A 23,781-nucleotide genomic window follows, 5' to 3' on the forward strand; every position below is an offset into this window, starting at 1 on the left:
AAATCTTGCAGATGCATGGTGGTGACTGTAATCCAACAGAAGGTAGTCTCATCTTATTTTACTTGAGCAGATTTTAGATATAAATGTAATAAAGGTGCAAAGAAATTGTTATAAGCTTCTGATTTAAGTTGCCAGAATTATAGCTTGCATTCTTAGACGCTGAATTTACATAGAAGAGTGACTGGAGACTTTCAAACAAATCTCTTGTACGAGTAGTCCTTTTTCTGCTCTGGAGACTCTAAAAGTTGGAGGTCCACTTTAACCAGAACCTGCACAAGGTGGCTGACGCTGCTCCCCTTGTAGCTCGCTAAGGCTGCAGATCAAAACAAAGTCAACAAGATGCAGTGCAAGATAGTGGAGGTGCAGTTCATCCATGGGATAATGAAGTTATTATTGTGGTGATATTTATTGTTACAAATCTTAATTTGAGAAAGTGTGTACGTGCCTCCTTTCGTGTTCACACACACTTGGATGCACACGTGCTCTCATCCTTTCCCTCTCCTACCACACATACTGTCTAATTGTGCAGAAAACTACAAGATGATGATTTTTATGGCTTGAAACAACTATAAGTGCTTTAGATTTTTGACTTGGTGAGCAAACACCTCATGCAAGTTTATTCTAAATGGACCATAAACTTAATTCTGAATTGTACCAGAATGCAAGAAGGACAATCAGTGAAACCTGAGCCATTTTCAGACACAAACTCTAAACAATGTCCAACGTGTCCTTTCTTACAAACACAGCAGCAAAAATCTGACTATTATAAGAACTCTGGTTAGATTGTGATGGAGGGCACGGGACGAGCACACCACTTTGAGTCTGCAGGCTGATTACTCGCACATATTCTTCAAGTTATAAAAAGTATCACACAGACTTTGTCGGAATCCCATTTAACTTCTTAGTCTACAGAATTACACATTTGCATCCTGACACACAGCTTCACAAGGTAATGCTGAGAAAAATGCACTCTGATAAACTTTAAAGCACAAGTTCTATTCAAATATACCAACAAGCTTAAGCTCCACTGCTCACTGACATTTTTGTGGTGGTGCATCAGATCCACTGAGGGGGGAAAATCTTACCGTCAGCAGGGCTCAGTCCTCGGGCCGCTGAGATCATAGAGAGGGTGGGACTGCTGTGTACTGAGCGTAGGTAGTGCTCCATGTGAGGGCTGACATACGGATGTGGAGGGCTGAATGGTGACTCGCCGGTCCCGGCTGCCGCGTGAGGAGACAGGCGAATCAGCGAAATATCTGAGATGACTGGACTGCCCGTCAGTCCAGGAGGCCTGTGGAAAGGAAGTAAAAATTGGACAAATATAAATAGCGGTAGAAAGATTTAGAGGCAGAGTGGATTAAGGGAAGGCGCAAGACAGACTGCGAGAGATCAAGGGAGAGAAAATAGAGTGCGTTCATTTGAATATTAGCATTGTTGTTATCTCCTGAATGATCTCCAGTGGTATGTTCATAGACATGCCTTAACTTTTGTGTCTTCAGTCCAAATCCATTTACACCCTTTCCCCTCCCCAGTCACACAGCTAATACATAATAATCTCCATTTGTTCACCTTCTCCCATTAAGCCCTAAAGCTACAGACAAGTTGAGACCAGGACTTCAACTGCAACGCTACGATGAAGTGTGTTGTATCTGTTCGGGTGGGCAAAACTGCTGGGTGTCTCAAATCAAGTATTACAAGGAGTGTGATAAGAGGACACAAGCAGATGCTTAAAACCTTAAGTGGTTCCCTGTAGCCACATTCCACATTCGGCTCGAAGTTTGTCTGAAGTTCTCCGTCAGCCTTCCGGTCAAATTGGCCTATACAGTAAATTTGTTACCTGTGGCAGGTAATTGGCAGCTGTGCTAGCAAGAACGCAGACACCTAGGTGTTGTAATCCTGAGCTAGATAAAACTGTCTGATAGCCGCTGGCAGTACGACACAGCCCTTTGAAGGGGCACTAGTATTTATGTCGGCCAAGTTTGCTTTAGGCATGACAAGTGGCTTGTTTTTCCCCTGAGTGTGTGGTACGAAAACCTGGCACAGATCCAGCCCTCAGAAACACACTTAAGCCTAAGCAATGATTACTAAAATGCTAAATAAAAGAGGGTGGTTATGTTACTAGCTAGTAAATTGTCCATCAGTATGTTGCAGAAATCAAAGTGAGACCCTGTATCCACTTGTTTTCGTGAACGCCGAAGAAGGCATTGGAAAAGTTTCATTCTCTGTGATCACGTGGGAGCATCGCAGCCATAGGTCATCAGTCATTCATACTACAGTCAGGACAGAAACAGGCACTGGGAGGAAGCTGTGGGTAATAACTGTAAGACAGCCCTGAAGACAGCGGGGTCCTCCCTTTCTTAGAAATGACCAGACTAATGACTCACTAAAACTGTCAGCGAGTTTGAGGAGGGCCTTGCACAATGAGTCGGAGCAAGAAATGATTAAAGTTTTGGCCACCATAAGGCTGCTTTTAACCTTCTAACATCCCGCAGGTCTTCAGCAACCTATCTGTGGTTAGAGTTGGGCTTTTTTGTTGCTGTTGTTTTAGCCACATACTAAATAAGCAAATTTTGTTGGCTATAAACTATACAATGTTATATAAGATTTTCCATTTGGGTGGTCCGATTAAGCAAGTGTATAAAAAGGAGTGGTGTGTAACTGAACACTAACCCCAGATGAGTTGCCAATGACCTGTTGGATGTTAAGAGGTTCAAACTGAATGTTGAAATGTTCCCATTTGGTCATTTTGTTCCCATATTAGGCCTTACTTTACATGTTCAAGTGTGTGATTGAAGTGATTTTATGCTGGCCTTGTTCAAATCTGTCAAACATTACACGCTAAATGCCTCGAGTTAGCTCTCTCGTTCACATAATCTTCTCGTTTTCAGTTAAATGCATCTGTCAGCAGCACTCACTAGAACAATTCGAAGTAATAAAAATAACAGAAATGCTCTCTTTACGAGTGACGGCAAGCAAACTCTGACACTTCAGCATCTCCATGGCTGTTGTGTGAACAAGTGAGTGTTTATATGTGTGGTTTTGACTTTTGGCAGCATTGACTGCAGGCTGGGTACACATCGTGTGTGTGTGTGTGTTAGGAATGGTTAATCTTTTATAGAGGTATAACCTAATTTATCAAAAGTTTATGGCATAAATCAAAGTTAATGAGGAAAAAATCAAAAATCAGGCAGGATTTGATGAAATGAATGTGACTGCTCCTGTTTGAAACTCCTTTCTGTGGCTATGAAAGGTGGGCCAGGGACCTGGTAAGGCTGAGACGTCCCCCTCACCCCATCCTCCCTTCAGAATTTCCCTGCTCAGTCTTTCTTTCAGTGTATCTGTGCAGCCGCCAACCTGCACCCGGGCCCAGCCCTGCCCAGGCCCTCGCTCCATTTCCAGTAAGCGCCTGCAGACTGCCGGCCTTGTATGAGGGCCAACTTTCTGCCGTCCCCTACAAACAACCATAAAGAGCCCTCTGTTCTGGACGGGAGGGGAGAAGTGAGAAGAAACAGACGCTCCATACACAAAAACACGCTTTGCCCGATCTGCCTGTAAACAGCATACAGAGAGGCTGGCACTGCCTCCTCAGATTAGTGCCTGGGTGCTTCACTGAAGGACTACCTGGGTAAGCTGGCACTGGTGCTGTCTCAGAGCGGACTCAAAGTCCATCATAGTAACTGGGAATCCCAGCCTTTAGCTAAATAAAAAGGCAATCCAATGTGTCCTGAATGGACAGAACAGTAAAAATACCTGCCTCAATGCAACACAGGACTCTGCTGAGCATGTTGCATCTGTACCTCCATCCTGGATCGAAGCTGAGTCCATAATGAAACATAGTCAATTTCATTTAGGTCTCATTAAATCTTAAAATATAATAGTTTATATTCTATCTGCAATAGAGGGCAGATATCCAAGCCAAAATCTGCAGATATCTGACAGTTTTTGTTTATGGATACAAATGCATTAAATTAAAAACTACATAAAGATGATAACTGATGGTTTCAAGCACTTGTTTTACCTACTTACCTGCAACCAAAGAATGCAAACATGATCAGAACACGAATAAAGTTAAAGCACAAAGCTTTTTAGTACTAAATATCTCAGCCACTGATGCTGCACAGTCATTTGTAGGTGTGTCTTTATGTTTATAGACATAAGGTCAAATGAGCTGCCTTTAATTGTAACCACAGTGTGTTTTCACTGTTGTTCACTGAATGCAAAATCAAAGTTTCAAGTGTGAACTTCAACCCATCCTCTTCCACTTATCCAGTTCAAACTTGATTTGAAAATAAATGTATTTAATTCCGGTTATAATAAAAATGCCAAACTCTTTATTCTCACCTATTTTCCCACATTTTACTTTAAACCTTTATCCATCAGCAAAGTTATTTGTTTCTTGGCTGACAGCAAACCCGCGTGCTGACACACAATACTCGAACTGCAGTAAATCACTCAAACAGCCAAAGAGTGTGTATGAGGCCATGATAATAAGGTGAAATTTACTGCCCCTGCCTGTCAGGTGGTTGCAAATAATAGTCTTGCTTGGCAGGTACCATTATTGAAGCCTTGTCAGTCCACCCTTTTTCTGACAAGATGTTACTTGAAGTCTGTGTGTTTTCCCGAGGCTCCAATCACAGAGGCTTAATAGCAAGCTCTCCGAGGAGCTCTGAGCTCTGGAGGAGCCCTGCGTCTTAATCAGGAGCTGCCACTTAAAGAGATTTCCATCATACCTGAACACTATGGGTGGCTACCCAGTGGAAATAGACTAAGAAATGGAAAACAGACCTAATATAGATGTCTTGTCATTTGTCCTGGTGATGATGATACTTGAGGAGAAAAAGAGACAGAGGGATAGGAAGCCAGTGTGAGCCGGTAGATGACATGCTTTCAAGCAGGTAATTGCTATTTGTCTCTGTGTTCTGTACTGTGTGATTACATGCTCTCTGTTGTTCCATTGTTAAAACGCTGCTGTGAGAAAAAGTGATTTGGACAAGGTACGGCTTGTTGAGCATATGAGTAAGTGCATACCACAGAGCATGTACATTACAGCGCTGGTGGTGGCAGATTTCACTACGATTAGTTATGAAGTAAAGAAAAGTGGATCGTTTTTACGGGCCAGAACAGTTCCAGTCCAATATCATACAGAAACAATAAGTTAAGCAAACATGCTCTTTTTGCTTTGGTCTCCCTTCAATTTCAGCCTTTAAACACAAATGTGAAAAATTTATAGTTTTTATTAAGACTGTGGGGTCAGATGAATTTATTATGTCAGACTTTCACAAACCAACAACCCAACAGGCGCTGATTGGTCAAGTGTGCGGAGGTAAAAAGTGAAAAGATTAAACTGAACAGAAATATACTTGTTCTGACTGTTAAAGGATTTGAGGGAAACCCTGTTTAATTAAGAGGACCCAGAACTCAAAAAGAGCCATTCAACCAATCTGATAAATCTCGAACAAGAATGAATGTCTCCATCTGGACTGTCTGAGCAAATAAAGATTCTGAAAATGATCAGTTTTCTTTACCAAAGGATGCTTTCTGTGTTCCCGGGAAGGTCACATAGAGTCAGCTCCCCTTCTGACTCCCTGCCCTTTTAGCTGCCCAACAAGTTAGTGTTTGCCTCTCTGGCATTTTCCCTACTGGCTCAGGGTGGGATGAATTATGATGCACCACACTCCCTTCTGTACTTCTGGGCAGCCAAGGCGATCAAGATAAATCACCATGCTGCCCCACAGGGGATGTGGTGAGATCCTGCCTTGGATGTTTTTGGGGCCCTGATCAGGATGCTGAGGATTTGGAGCTGATGTGATACTGCACTCCCTGAGAAGCATGCACTGTGCACACAAAGGAGAGGCCTTGTGGAACTATGTCAGACGATTGGATAATAAACTAAAACGAGATGGGATTTTACAGTGGGTAATTATCCATTATTCGGCTCCGCTACTGTCACATACCATTTAGTCTTTTCTGAGTGTAAGAAAATTACACTGAAACCATGCGATAAACCGTGCAAATTTCAGCCTATTGATTCGCAGCATCCCGCTCTTTTGATTGATGGCTCTCTTGTCTTTTCAGCCGCACATTCCTGGCTGCAACTCAGGGGAGCCTCCGAATTCAAACATGAGCCGTGACAATGAGTAGGTCCTGGAGCCAACAAGAAACAACACAAGATACCAACATGTCTGTCAAAACCACCAAAAACTAATCGACGGAGTCGAAAATCCAAAGTCCACCCTACCCCGCCTCGCCCCATGTTACCCAAACCAAAACAATGAAGGGCAAAAAAAACAAAACAACAGCAGCCCAAATGGCTCATGCGTAAACTGTATTTAATCAACACATTCCGAGCTGTGGGGCTGCGGGCCGTCAGCAGGCTGATTGCCTGGTGAGCAGCACCACATCTGTTTGTGTACAGGGGCGGTGTAGGCCACAGCTCTGCCACACAAAAACCTTGGGCATATTTCAACTTTTCAGTGCTGCAATTTGCCCCCAACTGCTTCCCAAAAAGCATAAATACAGGCTGTGGAATGAGCGGGGGATCTGTTTTTCTCATCCACGGCGTTGTCATTGAGGTTCTGGGAACGGAAGGCTGGATTTCAGATGCTAATTACTCGGTCAAACGTACTGGCACGGTGGCTGGCTCTCCTGGCTTGTGGGTTTGCACAGAAGATGCACATATGCAGCAAACAGCACACAAGTACTGTATCAAAGTCCAAGTTCTACTGTCCGCCCACCAGAAGCTCTTCCTAATGTGTTTCAGAGCCAGCTCGGATATGGCACGGAGACCACAGTGTGACGGTTGCTACTTTTAAATTTTTGGACCAAGCCTTTAGAAATTTGCTGAAAAATGCACATGACATTGAAAGCCTGCATAATTAATAGAAAGTTGATACATACTTGGCCTAGACACTGTTTTATAACAGTCTTTTGTTCTCCGGAGATTCGAGCAAAGGATCACTTGTGTGATTCCAATGTAGCCAATGTAGATCACAATACCAGCTTGCACAAATATCCTAAGTGACTGCAGCAAGGAGCAGGCAGTGTAATGTGTTCAGCCCTGCGATACCTACAGAATCACAGGATGGAAGAAGTACTGCAGGATGGCAGCTTTTATAGAAAGGCCTTCAGACCTCATTATGTTATATGCAAACAGTAATGAAGGATCCATCAAAAAGGATGCGCAACGCTGACACTCGGGAACCATCGTGACCGACGAAGTTCCACCACCAGGTGCCCTGTGCCGACGGCCTGCTCCATTTCTCCAGTACGACACGCGGTAATTAGGTGAATTTGGTGCGGGCCGGGCAAAGACAGCTAGATCAAGGCCTTGATGAATTAGTGGGAGCAATCTGACAGAGTCACATCACATTAATCACAACAAACCCGGTGCAGAGCCACACTCTTGCCCCCCTCCTTTCTCTCGCTTTGCTAGTGATGAATAGCTCTGCCTGCACTGTGTATCACCTGATCTGGCTGAATTTAAATGTAACAGCACAATTCCCACAAAACCTCTATTGATCTTATTCCTGGGTTCCCTTCTAGGGTTCGAATATTTTAGATAAGGATGAAGGCGTGGTAATGTTAAGCAGGCCAGAGTTTTATGGTACGCTACACTCATAAGTCACAAAATAAATGAATCTTTGTTTTTAGGTCAGGTTAGAATACATGTGGTAAAAGTGAGGGGAAAAAAACTTCCACCCTGTTATAACAAACCATTCAATCAGTCAGTGCTCTTATTTTCATTTAAAGGATACAACAAAGATGTTGCTGTGTTGCAGAAACACTTTCTTTCAATGTTTGGACCACTTTCTTGGTAGAGCTAAGTCCTAAACCATGGTCCACGAGGGCAGATACAGAATGACACATTCACAATTTTAAAAGCCATCTAGTAGACTGGATTAGATTCTTTGATGGGGTGATTTTCTTGACCGTGTCTGCAGTGGCAGCTGGCTTTACTTTCAAATTGCTCGTGACGTCTCACGTGTTACGCATAAATAACACCAAGATACCTACGGTATATTTTTTACTGCCACAGCTAGACTGCTGGATGGAGTGGTGGTGAGATAAACCAACTGACATGTCACACTGAGACAACTTTACATATCACCAAGTCCTCCAACTAAATCACACTAGTCGTTTGTTTAGACTGGTAGCCTTTTACAACATGGAAAACTCTGAATGTGAGTTTTCCATGTTGAACTCCATCCACAGGTGATGACTTACTGAGCTAATGTAGTTGCACTGTGTAAAGAGTTATTACGGCTTGATGATTCATGTGATCTAAGATAACGAGCCTTGTTATGAGCAAGCGTTTGTGTTTGTTTCTTTTTGTTCTCTGCTTATTTTCAGCCCTCCTTAATAGTATGTATGTCTTGTATTTTTCTCTTTTTTTAAAAGAATATAAATAGAATACAAGTCCTTTTAATTTGGGTTTGTTACACAGCATGATTCCCAAACTTTATGACAAGCCCAGGGACATAAGCTGTAACTGTGAACCATTAAGAGCCAGAAAAATGTTATGACTTTACCCCATTTTACCTGTTTAGCTGATATTCACTTACTAAGACTCCGCTACTAATGCCACACAGAATGTGTTGGCTATTAGACATTGAATTAAACATTAAATTTCTCCCAACCCCCATAGTTGGCTGGAAATAAAGTGTTTCAGAGGACATCAATAGATACCTACCCGTGCATTGAATGGAGTGGGTGTGGCTCATAATGGTACCGCCCCTCGTGGTGCCGCATGTCAATCGGGATAGGTGTGTGAAAAGTGGGGAAAAGGTGGTGCGCCCCTGCAAACACAAAAGACAGAAAAATGTTAGAGAACAGCATTTCTTAACGCTCGCCGAAAAACTGGAATACAGTTACTGATTAGTGGCCGCTCCATTTTACAGTTCCCATAATGCAGGAGTAATTAAAACCGACCCATATGTGCCTGAAGAACCTTCATTAACTGCTCCCTCTCCGCCCAATAAGACCAAAGCAAGTTTTACACAACAATGAATGCTGCTTTATGTGTCAGACCAAAAATGCACGAATCTGCCATTTCCTGCCATAAATGCTCTGATGGCTCAAGGGAAGTCTCATTAGAACAGCTGTTTTTCATTAATTACTGTCATTAGAGCAGCAGATCATAGGAAACTTTACCGTCATGATTTAAGGAGGAGGAGAGGTCTAATCACACATAAAGGCTGGCTAATTCTCTCCACTTTAAAATGTTTACATCTCAGATCTTTGATGGAGAAAAATATGCCGTATCTCAGCGGGACTTTTTGTGAATCTGACTGGCAAATCCAGTTGTTTGTTCACTATAAGAGGAAAAAGACAAAGAGCTGTGCAGCAGAGTTCTGTCCTCACAAGGACAAGTAAGCCCAAGACCAGAAGGGTTAAAGGTCAAAGCAGATCATTATCTCAGCCTAAGAAAAACACTGGCATCAAGTGTCAGGAGGAAACTGGTGTAGCACCAATGGGATGCAAAGCAATATTCACACATGTTCAGCCCAAATTTAACCAGTGCAAGAACGTCTTCCTCACTTTGTTTCACTTCTTAAACTTACTAAACTTTTTATTTTTTGTTCTGCAGTTTCACCTGTTAGTGAAAAATGTTTTTTTTAAACTTGCCGTGACAGCAGCTGGGAATAATTAGTATTTATGGGTTTTGTTTTTTTGTATTTTTAAGAAAAAGAGCAACAGTTGTGTGTATATTGTATAAATATAATATCATTTCATTCAGTGTTTGCATTGTTAACAACACCTTTCTCTATGAGATGTGCCTCAGGTGTGCTAATTCACTTTAGCCATCACTGTGAAAACAAGGTGTGTAACAGGACTCTGTGCCTGCAGGCTATGGCTAAATACTGGATGTTGTTTTTAGGTGACAGCAGTTACAAAGACAGACATTAACCCTAATAGAGCCTTTTGTTAGTGTGACTGAGGCAATCATTGTGATGTTGCACCATCTTGTTCTTGGTTAATTTGGATTGGTTCCCTGAAGGCAGCTCTGAACTGTATAACATTTGACAGGAGTGGAATTTTTTTAAGACCACGCATTAACGCTCAGCGATTATTTTACCCTTTGAAAACAGACTTTAGACAGGCCCGGTTTTACTGAGGCGTTGCCCTAGTGACGCTGTTGAAAACATGAAATTAAGAGAAGAATTGTACAAAACAATTTAAATAGATTTTTAACTGCAGTGCAGCACACCCATATCTCAAATTTTACGGCTCAGAAATTGTTTTAAAAAATGCTCAATTTTTGGTGAATTAAATTCTTGGATTTTATTAGGCTCTTACTTTGCACCAATTAGCATGTATATGTATCTCTCCCATACGGTCTATGGATATGGCTTAATATCCAGGCTAGCTAGCAGATGATAACACAGAACTCATCTCATCTGTCATCCAAATATAGTTAGTCTGGCTCCCAGAAACCAACATGGTGGCAGTCAGTAAAGCTAACGAGACTTTACCCTCTGGTTCCAACTGACATTTTAATGTCCTGATGTCTATGCCATTGTAATAATGTAGTCAAAATAAAGCAGCCACACATATACACATGTTCTATACTGTGCTACAAGATTTTCATTTGTAAAAAATTAGCAAATAATAAAAATTATTAGTTCAGAGAGCAGTGAAAAAAACCCCTGTAGGTTTTATTAATCACTGAATGTGCCCAGAACAGTGAGACCTGATCTAGAAGACAAATTGAGTTGTAAAACTCTGTCTGGTGCCTCTTCTCCTCCTTGAACTGTAAAGGCCAAGGGCTTGTTGTTTCTATTGAGACCTAAGTTGCTGGTTCTCAGCCACTGACCCGCCTTCATTTTATTTATTTATTTATTTTTGAGCAAGACGGTCAGACAAATCCAAGTCAGCTTCTGGTGAACAAGCCAAAACAGGCACCCAGTAAGAGAGAGAAACGTAGAGCTGGGGAAAAGAAGTTTGAGCTTTGTTTCACAAGTGGAGCCAGAAGTTGGTGATTTGTGTGAGGGGTGCCCCCTGCTTGTGCTTCCTGGCACATCTCTGGTGAAGAGGATGATGAAGCTTACTTTTTCTTTACTTATTATATTTTGTGCGGTTCTGCAAAGCTAATGTACAGTGATTAAGTCTTTTTGGATAATGTATCACATTCTACAGGAAGAAGTCTTGGTGTTTCTTCTGTAAGGACTAATGCCCAGGACATTAGAGAAAATACATGCACAAACACTAAAAGAACCAGCACCAAGCAGAAGCTCCAGAGGCTGCATGAAGCCTCTCCCCACCCCCTCCCAGGATGGTGCTGCTGGATGTGGGGGTTATAAGGGCTGAGCAGGACCTTCCATCACCCAGACAGCTGCATTGTTTGCTGGGCTGCAGGGACAACTACCGACAGGTACACGGCTGGGACGATTCACACGCCTCAGCTTCTTGATTTACCGTCCGTCTGTCCCCTTTGGGCGTGCTGGCATGTGGGGTTACTCCACCCTGGGCTTCATATAGCCAAAACTGTGTGGATGGCATTAGCACAGTGTCCCAAAAGCAATCAGTGTGCCAGAGACATGGAGGATAAAATAATCACAGTGACAACTTTAGATTTGCTTACACAGCAAGATTGTACCATGGATTTACTGCTTAAAATGTGATTTATTCACATTTATTTATTCAGATAGAAGCCTTTGTGTATTTTAACTGCATTGTGGTTTCTGAGTGTTTGCACAAACACACATTTAGTGGATCTCTGACATCACAAGTGTTTTGCTTCTGCTGTGTCATTGCAAACAGTTTAGAACTCAGCATCTAACATTATATATAAAAGCACATACCATGGAATAGCCGTAGGATTGTGAGTCAACTATTTTTATTATAGCATTCATTATCATTCTCAATATGCAATAAGCGTGTCGTGCACAGAGCACTGAGGGACTTTTGTTTTGGCACAGTCTTATGCAACACAGTCCCACTGGAGACTGGAAAATAGTTAGGACATTTGGAATATTAAGTTGTGTTCTCCTTTTTATTTTTACTCACCTGAATATGATCTTTTATCAGATCGGTCTCATATCTACTTATTCACCGTTTAACAGTTTTCCACTGTTAAGGATATAACAGTAACACGAGTGACCACATGATTTATTAATAGAATTGTATGATTGAGTTTCAAAAAGATCATATGTGTTAAAATGCAATCGTTGCCAGTTTAGAGTTGTTTGCCAGGATTTACATGTCCCACTGTACCCCTCACAAACAAACACTAAACAAACTTCCTATTAAAATACTAAAGTTACAAACTATCGTGAACAAACATCCATTTTCATGCCGTGAGACCCGGCTGTCTTATCTCATGAATCAAACCCGGCCACAGGGACTTTTGACCTGGAGTCGTTTTCAGTCTTCACATCTGCTCTGAACTCTGGTAACATGTTTGTTTTAAAACTGAACAAATCTTTGCTCCCCCATGACCCCCATAAGAAGGCTCCAGACATGCTAAACATCCTGCCAAGCAGCAGGAAGAGCCCCACATCCATCCCTTCTTTTTAGTTTGCATCTTGAATCCTCGGTTTGATCTCTCACTAAAGACAATGGCAGGTGTTCGATATCAACAAAGGCTACTTCGAGTCTCATGACTCAGGGGAGGAAGAAGGAAAAGCACTTTTGCATTATGAAGTCCCAGATCAGGACTACGCTGAAGTGGAGAGCGGAGTGGGTTCATATCTTTGAGGAAGTACTCAATGATAATAATAATAATAATAATACCCTGAAAGGCCAGAGCAGGCCAGGAATAATTTTCAGGAAAAAGGCTTCTGTTGTGCTTTGATAGAAAGAGGCGGGGAGAAAGATGGGGGGGAGAAAGCAGAGGAGTAGGAGCGGTGGGGGTGCGCGATTCAGACAGGAAATTCCACTAGAAAAAGTTGGCCCGAGTCCTAACTACACAGCACCGTGCCAACGGCTATACACAAACGCTCATGTGCTTGCATACACACTCACATTCACAATTACACACACAGACACTGATTTGTTCTGCAGTTCGGTCTCCGTAAGCAGACGTCCAGAAAGTGACTGAGACAAACGTGCCGCTCGGAGCTTCAACAGAACTGCCCTTTTCAAACACACACACTGCAGCAAGTGCTATGCTCAAGGTTAATAAAAAAGTGTGTGTTTAGCCTAATCCGGGAATCCTGCAGTACACACACAACATGAAACCTGCAGGTTTAATTTGCAAGACTTCGCTTCCTCTAGGGCAGTACATGGGCGAGTGATGGCGACAGAAGGATTAGAGGCTTACAGTAGAGCACGAAAACCACTGCCATGTTTAAAAGGAAGTCTTAACAGGGTGGCTCTTTACTTTTAACTACCCTCAGGGAAGGTAAAATGATACCTTTTTTATTGATAGGGGGATTCTGGGCAGAAGGTAAGTGGATTAGGCCAGTGGTCTCCGTAATGACACAAGATGGTTTGAGCGGAAATTCATTAGTCCCTGTGAACTCCTGCTAAGTCTGTAGATGTTATGGTGTACACACCAAAACGCTCGCAGCCTGGAAGCACTGACACAATTGTTTTCCAGAGGTTTTGAATCATCAGTGTAACTATGTTATGGAACATCAGGATATTGGATATTTCAAACGAAATAATGTCCAGTACAGGTTAGATTTGTTGCTGGATCCTAATACTTCTGTACTGTAGACTAAAGTTTTTTTGGTTGGACAATTTAGTCAGTTTTGATTCTTGGGATCAGATAATATGCAGCATTTAAAAATTCTGCTAATCGTATGGTTTGTTTGTAATCCCTAAAGCTGGTTAGAAAAAAAAGAGGAGGGATGTAATAATAGGTTGGTCAAATTACATTATCAGCTTTCAGCTCTGTTTGGGTCTCCAAGTCCTAAAAATATAGCAAGGCTTTTATAATAGGTTCCTGTTTGTTGAACTGAAACTGAACCGAATCAGGGGAACTGCAGTACTGACCAGAACTGCTCTACATATGAATCATGCGCATCTATCAGAAATCTCTAAAGTTGAAGCTGAAGGATCCTTAGGTAGACTTGACAAAAACGGTTGAGCTGGGTCCTAAACTTTGCTGATCAGGATAGTGATACAAGAAAAAGCTGGTGAGGCTCAGCGAAGAGCTGCTACAAACGGAGCCAACTGAGGTGGTGCAGCATCTGAGCAGGATGATTCCTAGATGGCTCCCAGGAATTTCAATGGTACTGGGAGGAGGCCTGAAGCATACTGGGCGATTATGTCTCTCAGCTGCCTTGGTAATACCTCAGTGTCCATCCCACCAGAAGAAGAACTGGAGGAAGGGTCTGAGGAGAGAGAGGTGTAGGTACGGTGTTGATACTGTTGCCCCCATGACCCAAACCAAGATAAACAATAGACAGTTGGATAATTGTTTATATTAAAATTTCTGTAAATAGGCTGACATCTATTGATATTATTTTTTTTATGATGTACTGTGTGCATGTCAGTGAGTGATTAAAATCTTAACAAGTCTGTTGCTGATCCTGTGTTTATGTCTCATTGCCATGACACCCCCACCCCCACATATGCTGAATCTACTCGCCCAGACCTCTGCTGCCTCCGATCCTGTCCCGGCGTGTTTACAGATCCCTCTCAGGCCCAGCTGGCTCCTCTCTGCTGTGATTAGTCTCTGTCAGTTCAGCACGTCTGCTTCGGCCAATCACTCCTCAGTCTTAGCTTTAACCCCACGAACCCACCACCAGTATGATCCATCACCTGGGCTACAAGGTGCTGCACCGCCTCCCCTAATTGTTCTAAAGACTGAGCTCTACCAAGACCTTACCTCACCTGGGTTGCCATTAACTACTGAGCTAATATCTCTCTTTGGTGTAAAAGAGGTGCTGAGGGGAAACAGGAGCAATTTTGTCAGTTTTACCTCCAGATTTTTTCCAAATTTCCATTTTTAGCTCTTTTTCTAAAGAACACTGGCTACATTTTTGGCTCTCCACCCACTGAGACTTATAATGGACTAAAAACACAAATATGATATGCACCACTAAGCCTGAATCGTGAGATTTAGCAGGATTTGGTGTATCCTGTGCTAACATTCAGGTAGCCTACAGCAGGCCTCTCTCTGAAGACTGATGGGGTGTCGGGATAATCAGCTTCCTGTACAGACTTCTGATTTATTGCCTGGTCACTTTAGAGCACAGGTGTGAGGCAGATCAGGTAATTAACACACTGGGTTTGTCACCGTTCTGTAGGTCAGGAGGATGTAAGGAAAAACCGGAAGGCCCCCTGTAAATGTGTTTAACATCCAATGGAGTGATACTTGACATAATGAGGTGTCGCGACCACATTTTCTGCTTTTCCTACTTATCAAAAACTGGGTTTATGCACGACCTCTGTCCGGTCCAAACAGTGTTAGCAAGCACCAATCAAGCCAAGTAACCTCAAATGGCAAGAGCTGGCAGGAAAGCTTTGTCTGTCTCCCATGAGCCCTTTAACCTCTCATACACAGCTGATGAAGAGGCTGCCAGTTCACACAAAGAGCATCCTCAGCGGTTCTATGACAGCATCCTTTACCCAAAAGCAGCCATCCGACCCCCCTGAATTACAAACTGGGCTTTTTTCTTTAAAGGAAAGAAGGGGAAAGACAGAGGAAGTGCCCAAAATGGCATACAATGTGTGGGAGAAGGAGGCAGCGGACATCAATCTAAAGCTGTCCCAGCTGGGGTTCACCCCGAGGTGAGGTGTCCCCCATGGGTAAGCTGCTCCCCAGGTCCCGGGAGGAGGCTGGGGAGTATCTCTTGGACGGACCTGGTCTCCATCAGATTGCCTGTCTTTGGTCTTCCAGAAGGATACACACTTCCCCTTACTGAAGACATAGGCTTAGAAAGGCCAGAGGTAAATTGTTTCAGAGGAAAAATAATTTATGTTTAGAATAATTTACACTGCTGAAAATGTTTATATCCATCAGCGTGGAAGTTATATTAAATAAACGACTGATGTCCATTAGTTTCATTGAGACATTAATAGCAGCAAAGTTTACAACAACTCTAAAAGCAGGTGGGCCATTTCAGCCTCGACTGCAGGACACAGCCAACATCCTTCCACTTTGCTTAAATGCATGTTTGCATTAGAAAGCTACACAGTATAAAGAATTCACTGTACTGTACTTATTTGTTAGGGTTAAGTTTTGTTTTAGTCACATGTTTAAATAGACAAATTTCATGAAGCCGTAAGGCGTTTTCCTTCAAATGAAGTCTCACAGATGTTCCAAAGAGGCAGGATGTTAACTTAAACCCTCAGTACCTAACCTTAGATGAGTTGCTGGTGGATGCTAAAGGGTTTAAACAAAAAGATTTTGAAGAGCTCAAAAGCAACAGCTGACTGCTGGTGGTTCATAACACAGGGATGAGCATCTTAAGTGCTAGCCCCTGCACTCTCAGGTCAGCTATCCTGATAAGATAAAACATTAAGACTGCGCTGTTTATATACACACAGACAAGCCGGATCTCACAAACCCCTCTCTTGTCTGGCCTCTTTCTTCGGGGCAGGATTCAGCGTGGAAACTCTGTGAATTGGTTTTAAAGCACTAACAAGAAACAGCTGTGAAGGAGGTCAGAGGGCCTCCAACTAAACGGATCGGCTCGCAGGTGATCCACAGTCTGATAATGCTGCCCTTCTCATCCTCTTTTTGTGATGCGGCTCTTGTTTCAGTCTTACATAAAAATGTAGCAGACATGGTTTAGCAGATTATTCATTGTATTTCTCAAAAAGTGTAACCGGATAGGCTTATCAGCGAAGCATAAACACTCAGAATCAAATGAACAATCATCAGGTCAGCAGTGAACCCTGCTAGGGTTAGGGGTTTATGCCTATTGGGAACCTCTAAATTAAAAAGCTGTTACAAGGAAAATTGAAATGCTAAAATATTAGACATCTTCTACTTTCTGAATATTTGCCCAGGTAACATGTGGCTACAACAAAACCCAACCCCATCCCCAGAATGAGCCACTGGTTACCTGCCTTTGTATGACAAGGGGCCTGCAGGTGCCTCCTCATTCCTTAGGCACTGTTAGAGATCTGATGTGTGTGTGTGTGTTTTGTTTCCTTAAGCATTTCTTTGTGCAAACCATTCTCCATGTGCAAACACTTTTGGATTTTAGAAGTGCACAAGAGGCATTATGCTATCAGTGTTAGATACTGTATCAATCAGTGGTTCAGATCTCCTCCCCATAGTGAAAGTGATCAAACAGCGTAACAGTGCTTGACGTCTCTCCAGTTGTTCTTCAGCCTAAAGGCCAGTTTACTTGGCCTTAATGCAAGTATGGAAGCCAAATAAACAAGAATCCCTATGAGTAACACATGTCCCTTTCATCAGGGCCTCGCTGCCAACGGGGTCGAACCATTTACAAAGGAAAGAGGAGGAGGTTGATGCGTGTTACACTACAAGTCTGTCTTCAGTAGATTATACACGGGCAAATGTGAAGGGCATGAAGCCGAGCGGTGGAAAGCTTAAATCAGAGAGGAAAAAGCGAACATAGAAAGCAACCCTCCCATGGGGGAAATGACACTTGAGTTTGTGTACATATCAAAGAAAGTTTGCGTTGTTTCTGCAGAGCGCTGCTTGAGCATTTTCGATTGTGTCGCTGTTTGTGTGTGTGCGCGCACGTGACTGCGGTTTGTGACAATTGACAGGCGAGCAGATGAAAGCTCCAGAGACGGGAGCGAGTGGCTAGGACATTACTCAGCAACAACAAACAACAGCCCTCAAGATAAGGCGTCATTTGTCACCGGAGCTGCAATGACAGCAGCGTGCATTGTGTGATAAAATTAGCTAACACGATACTTCCCTTGTGTGACACTCTGAGAGTTGAGTCACGGCGGGGTGAGCCTGCAGGGGAATCTCCTTTATCTGACAAACACCTTTATGGATACAGACAGGAAGGGCTCTCAATCATGAGGAAGTGGCTCTAGAGTTTTGTAACTTTTACATACTAGGAGCTTTCCTTTGGAATGGGAAGTATCAATTCTATTTCAGTCTAAATTATTTTGATGGAACAATAATAATAATGATAATGATAATGATAATAAATGATGAAATGTAGCAAACAGGAAGATAAATTGACCACTTATTTTGTGCCGTTTAAAGATTTTTTTGCATGTGTAAAAAATGTTTTTCACACTTCCTTGTTTATATTAACACTGAGAATCTGCCCAGTTTAACCACAGACCTCCACTGAGCCGCCTGACCCGAGCGACCAGCCTTCAGCTGATGCCTTGCTCAAACCCACTTCAGTACCAGCTGCTGAATGAGGACTTACTTTGCAACAGATTTTCCCAGAACTCAAATATGAAAATAGGGGATAATCCTGTTAATTTGTATTTCTACAAAAAATACGTCATAAGAAAAGCAACGGCCACACCCGAAGCCCAGCTGCAACTGCCAATAGGACTGCACACCGAGGCCTTTGCGCGCTATTTTTGGAGCACAGCCAACTGTGACTCCATCGCTAAATTCTGCTCACACACTCCTCAAAGCAATCTTAACAGCATAGTAAACATGTCAGGGGGTCAAAGCGGGCTGTACACGTGTCTTCAGCTCACCTCCTTTAAACACAACGCCATGGTGGCAAAGAGAAATATTGATTCAAGGCAGGCTGGACAAACATCACGCATGGGTCTGAAACACTTTTGCACCACCTGAACTTATAACTTGACAGAACTTTAATATGACACAGACTGTATCATAAAATACTATATAGATCTGTATATATAAAATGTCATAAAATGTCCTATTTTTGACTCTATATGATGTCATCAAGAGAGGAACTTCTTAATATGGTCATCTCAGGCTAAGAATACCACTGATTTGCTGTTCAAGCCTTCAGATTACTTTCAGAACACAAATGGCTTAAAGGGAAAGTGGATTTAAAGGAGGATATCTAGTTTGCACCATCTAGGAAAAAGGAATTGACTTCTAAATTGATCCACCAGATTCCTATTGGCATTCTTCACCCAGCATCTGGACTCCATTGTGGTTTCATTGACTCTACACTCGACATATGTAGCCTTACAGTGTTTCAGTGAATATGTCAAAACATGCAAATGTCAAAATAAAATAAGCATTTTCACAGTGAGTGGAAACTTCAAGGCTGCTTTGGTGGAGAGCTGGTGACGACAGCCATACAATCAGCTAGTTGACAATGAAGAAAAAGCATGTGTGTTCTGAACTTTCTAAAGCCCTGATGTGTGTAACTTGAAACTACAAGAGATCCAGGCAGCAGAGCAGTGATTGCAGAAATTTGTCTCGTATCGGAAATTCATCTCAGAGTGACAGACCTTACATTCTGAGGATAAAGGACCAAATTAAAGAGCTGCATTTAATTTAAAATTCTGTTTTGAACTATTTTTTCTCTTAAAGGATCCCATGTCTATAACATATTTGTCATTTCTTTCAGCTCATGGTTGTGGTAAGAACTCGTCATCCAGTGTTAGCATAATGACTTCATTATGACATTAATCCCCGATGTCATACTCATCAGAATTTGTGCACAGAGCATGCGATCAGGACGGCTATAAAGTACACTTTTATGTATTCTTTTAGGACTCTTGCCCATATAAGAGTTTGAGGATGGGCATTTGGAAGAATATGATGTCTTTTGGCTAATTTTCATTTTCTGTGTGTGCATTTTTTAACGTTGCTAATTTGGTGGAATGAACCTCATAAACAAGCACTTCACAATACTGACATATTTAAAATACAACGTTTTTAGATCTTGTTTAAGCTCTAAGACTGTCTCCACCACAAGCTCCTCAGAAAAATACCCAAACTTTACTTGTTCATCAACGAGCTGGTAACTTATAAAGTTAATAATGCCATGAAGTGGAGTGTCCAAGTTAACAGCTGTACACACAAATTTCCAGGGATTCTCAGCAGTATGATTTGGGCATGTCGTGCCGTGGAAACCTGGCATTTTGCGCTGAATGTTGAGTGCCATACAACAAAATGCAGAAGTCTCCATTCATGTATTTTTTCAAGCTAACAAGCTATCTTATGCCACTAAGCTGGGTGCACATTGCTAGTTTTATCATCAGTGCTACTGCAGACCTGATCATATCTCCAACTGTGTATTCACTTGGAGGCTGCAAACCATGCTCCATCTTTTTGCTTTATTAATAGTTAATAGTTTTCCTAGGTGATACTTTTACACTTACTAAGATCGTCAGTCTTTTAATGGTAGACACCCTATTACTATTGGTGATTCAAAGTCAGGACAACTTGGCCTCCGCTTCATGAATTTTTGACACTTTTTGTTGTGTTTTTTCTTGAGAAGGAATACTTCATTCTGGGTGTACCATGTTGAAGCCTGACATCATTATTTGTGACACAGATGTTTGAAGTTGTGTCATCATATCGTAAAACTCTGTCATTTTTATACTGTAATTTAAAATCTCTACTGCATTGTTAAATTGCAAACCAAATGTTTTTGCATACAAACATTGGGTTAGCCATACTTGACTGGACTGTATGCGCACTCTGTCATTGAGCCCACATGTAGACTGAATCAGTGCTGGAGAGCTTCCATCAACATAGAAAATGAAACATTTGGAGAACAAATTTAAGAGTCTGGCAGTCAAATGTTTTTACTGAGAGCACAACGTGGTGATAACAGTGGCATTTCATCAGACCTTGATGTTTTGGAGGGCTAAAATAAGACGCCCTAATGTCTTAGTGATTGTGCAACTGACTAGCAACATAGTGAAACAATTACAGTGTGGACTCATGCCAAACTCCAGAAATAATGCAGGGCAAACTCTTGTATGCTTATCTTGACTCGATCCAAAAAGGGAGGGCCTGCTAAATTGTATTTACCGTCTGTTTCCAGATATGAATTCCATTTATCGTAATGAGAAAGTGTTATTTGATGCCTTCTTAAAGAATTTTCCAGAACGAGTTACTGAACAAAACAAATAGTAAATACAGATGGACCTATTTTATCAATCTTTTACTATTTAGTTTGGGTTTTCCTTCAGTAAACATGACTGGCGTCTTGAGCTGGAGATGGGTCTTTCTACAGTTTGATCACTGTGGCATTTGTTCTTCCGGGCCCTTGATTAGAAAGTATTTTTCCTTTGCTCTGCTTCAAAGCACTAATTTAAAAGCACATTGAAGTTTTAACAATCCCTGCCTGGCTCTCGTAATGATCCACATGTGGCACAGTTGTGATGTTCAACAACCAACCCATGCTCTTTCTGTTGAGAAAAGGGTGCCACATGCTGCCACTGTATTATTCTTAATCTACTTTTATAGGCTCCACATTAAAGTTCACAACAAACACTGTGAGAAGTGACGCCATATGCTGAGGTTTGGGTGCTGGGGAATGAATCATGACTGCGGCAAAAAACCATAAAGACGATGGTGAATTTGGCAGCTCCACTAATATCCAGTGTTTTTCTTTCCAGTGCCTACTAGTTCACACCCCGGATTGTGTTTGGCCCAAATGTTGCCTATATTTGCAGTTTTTTGGACCACATTTGGTTTTTACTGCTAAGTCAGAGACTCACTGTTTCAACTCAGCCATACATCCACCTCATATGGGCCAAATGCCAGCTGTGTTGCTGGATTTGTGTAACAGAGAATTTTGGGGGCATATCTTGACCGTACAACTCTTCTCAGTGGTATAAGTAGCAAAAATCTGTCTCCTGTCCATGTTCTCTCTAAACCCATTAATGTTTCTAGACTTGTATGTATGTCTCAGGTAGCTAGTTAGGTTTTTCTCTGTCATCTTCTCCCAGACTGGTAGCTAAAGGGTTAGTCTTACAGCAAACACTCACAGCTTTGCGGGGCATACAGTATTCATTATATCTAAAATCCATTCTGCTTTTTTCAGTTTGAGCCCGCACACCAGTGGCGCTGAGGCATGCATTCATTCCTGAGACGTACCGTGTCACGAAAAACACCACTGTCCTATTTCTGTCCATCTAGCATTAGTACCATTTGACACTCCAGCAGAGCTGTGAATTTTGTATATTCCCCCATGAATTGGTGATAGCTCTTCTTCTTGTGCGGTGTTGTGAGTCACACAGCAGACAAGGAGGAACATTTACTAGAGTTAGCATTTCAGTACACAACACAGCCTGGTAAGAAAGCCAGACTGTGCTTCAAGGTAATGTCCTGCAAAAAAAAGCACAAGTCTCTGGGTATGTTATCTGAACTCAAACCCTGCTAATAACCTGAATGCACCTGACGACTTGGTGGACTTTAAGAGGTTAGAATATACGTTCACTATATTTATTCTATCTAGTCTAAGGATGCTAAAGAGTACCAATTAAAATATGATAGAGCCTCAGCAAGCACCTATATGTGCTACTTTGGCAGTGAGACTGGGCTCATAGTTTTGATAACTAGTGGAACAAATAAACTTTGATTTTGACTGACCCAACAGGTCGTGGAACACATTTTATTTACACTGTCTGCCAAACCTGGGGAGACCAAGCAATCCATAAGCTCAGTTTTTCTACCATACAAAGACTTTATTTTAAGCAAGCCCGCCACCGCAGGTCTTATTGAAACAGGGTTATGTTTCTATAGCGATCTCCCCCCCCCCCCATCAGACCGCCACTTGTCAGCTACTATTAGGGCTAGCGGTTGCCTCTGCTTACATGTGGTACCCATCACCCCAGACCACGAGGTAGTGATCGGGTTCAACTGCTACAGCTCTAGGCCCCCAGGGACACTTGGTTCAGTGAGACCTCGGATCACCTCCGGTTATATGTGCCGTGTTATGACAGGCTAATAGTGCTAGTCACTATGTGGCAGCCGAGTGAAAGAGAGAAAGTTAGTTAGACAGTGGACGAGAAGGATGAAGGTTAATGTGCATGCAGATGTTGGTCTTCATAAAAAACAGAGTTTAGTGGTGCTTAAAGAAATAAAGCCTGCATGTGTTTAGAAGTTTTGATATTAATAAGATTTTGAACATCAAGAATATCTTAAATGTCAGTGTTTGACATGTCATTGAGGATGTTCAGCGTGGTTTGAGTTGTTACTTTTATCTGTATCTTTTTGAAGGAAAATATTTTTCAGAGCATTTTTGGTGAACATGAGACTACAAAAACACCCAGCGAGGCCAACAAAAACCACTGTATGTAATAGGTATGAAATTTCTAGTGTGAAGAGTTGAGCTAATGTGCTCCATACTCTCTCACAAATTTTTTAAAATTACAGAAAAGAATTCATAAATATTCAGGTTAGTATGGTGAGCTGCTCTGATATCCTGTCCTTATATGAGCGTGAGAGTCACCCAAAATAAAAGCTGTGTATTATTGTTTTTTTCTCCATCTGCCCCGTGGAGAAGTTCAGGGGCAATTACACCATCTCGATTACTGTGACAAACTGCCAAAGCTAAACTTTAACCAGTCAGGACAACACACACACACACACACACACACACACACACACACACACACACACACACACACACACACACACACACACACAATTTTCCACAAGACCCATTGAACAGAATCAGCAACAGCCTGGTACATTAATGCACACCTGCACAAACAGCTTCGCTGCTGGTGAATGAGCTAGTCAGCGTATCCTAACAAAGTCATAATTTACCTTGAAATATACTAAGAAAAGCTTTTACAAATGGGTTTAACATGGCCTGATTAGCAGCACTAGCTAGTAGCTTAAAAATCTCATCCACTAATCAGTAGCAGTAACAACCAGATCACAAACACTAGACTAAACTACATGTCAGGACTAAAATAACAATGTGGATTCATAATTGATTTTGCTAGTGAGGAGGCTAGCTAAGTATGCCAGCTTGGTGCTAT

General features: G+C 42.1%; 1 protein-coding gene across 2 annotated transcripts in view; it reads right to left on the reverse strand.

The window, feature by feature from the left end:
* Positions 1–23,781, reverse strand: part of gli2a (GLI family zinc finger 2a) — an 82,664-nt gene that overhangs the window by 27,571 nt on the left and 31,312 nt on the right. For both annotated transcript variants that reach the window (XM_026144176.1, XM_026144175.1), the window contains exons 3-4: positions 8,690–8,795; positions 1,086–1,291 (exon numbers count right to left, since the gene is read on the reverse strand). In XM_026144176.1, the coding sequence (XP_025999961.1) occupies positions 1,086–1,291; positions 8,690–8,795 (312 nt within the window). The remainder of the gene's footprint in view (positions 1–1,085; positions 1,292–8,689; positions 8,796–23,781) is intronic.

The sequence above is a fragment of the Astatotilapia calliptera genome, chromosome 16 (assembly GCF_900246225.1).
Source record: "Astatotilapia calliptera chromosome 16, fAstCal1.2, whole genome shotgun sequence".
NCBI classification, from domain to species: Eukaryota; Metazoa; Chordata; class Actinopteri; order Cichliformes; family Cichlidae; genus Astatotilapia; species Astatotilapia calliptera.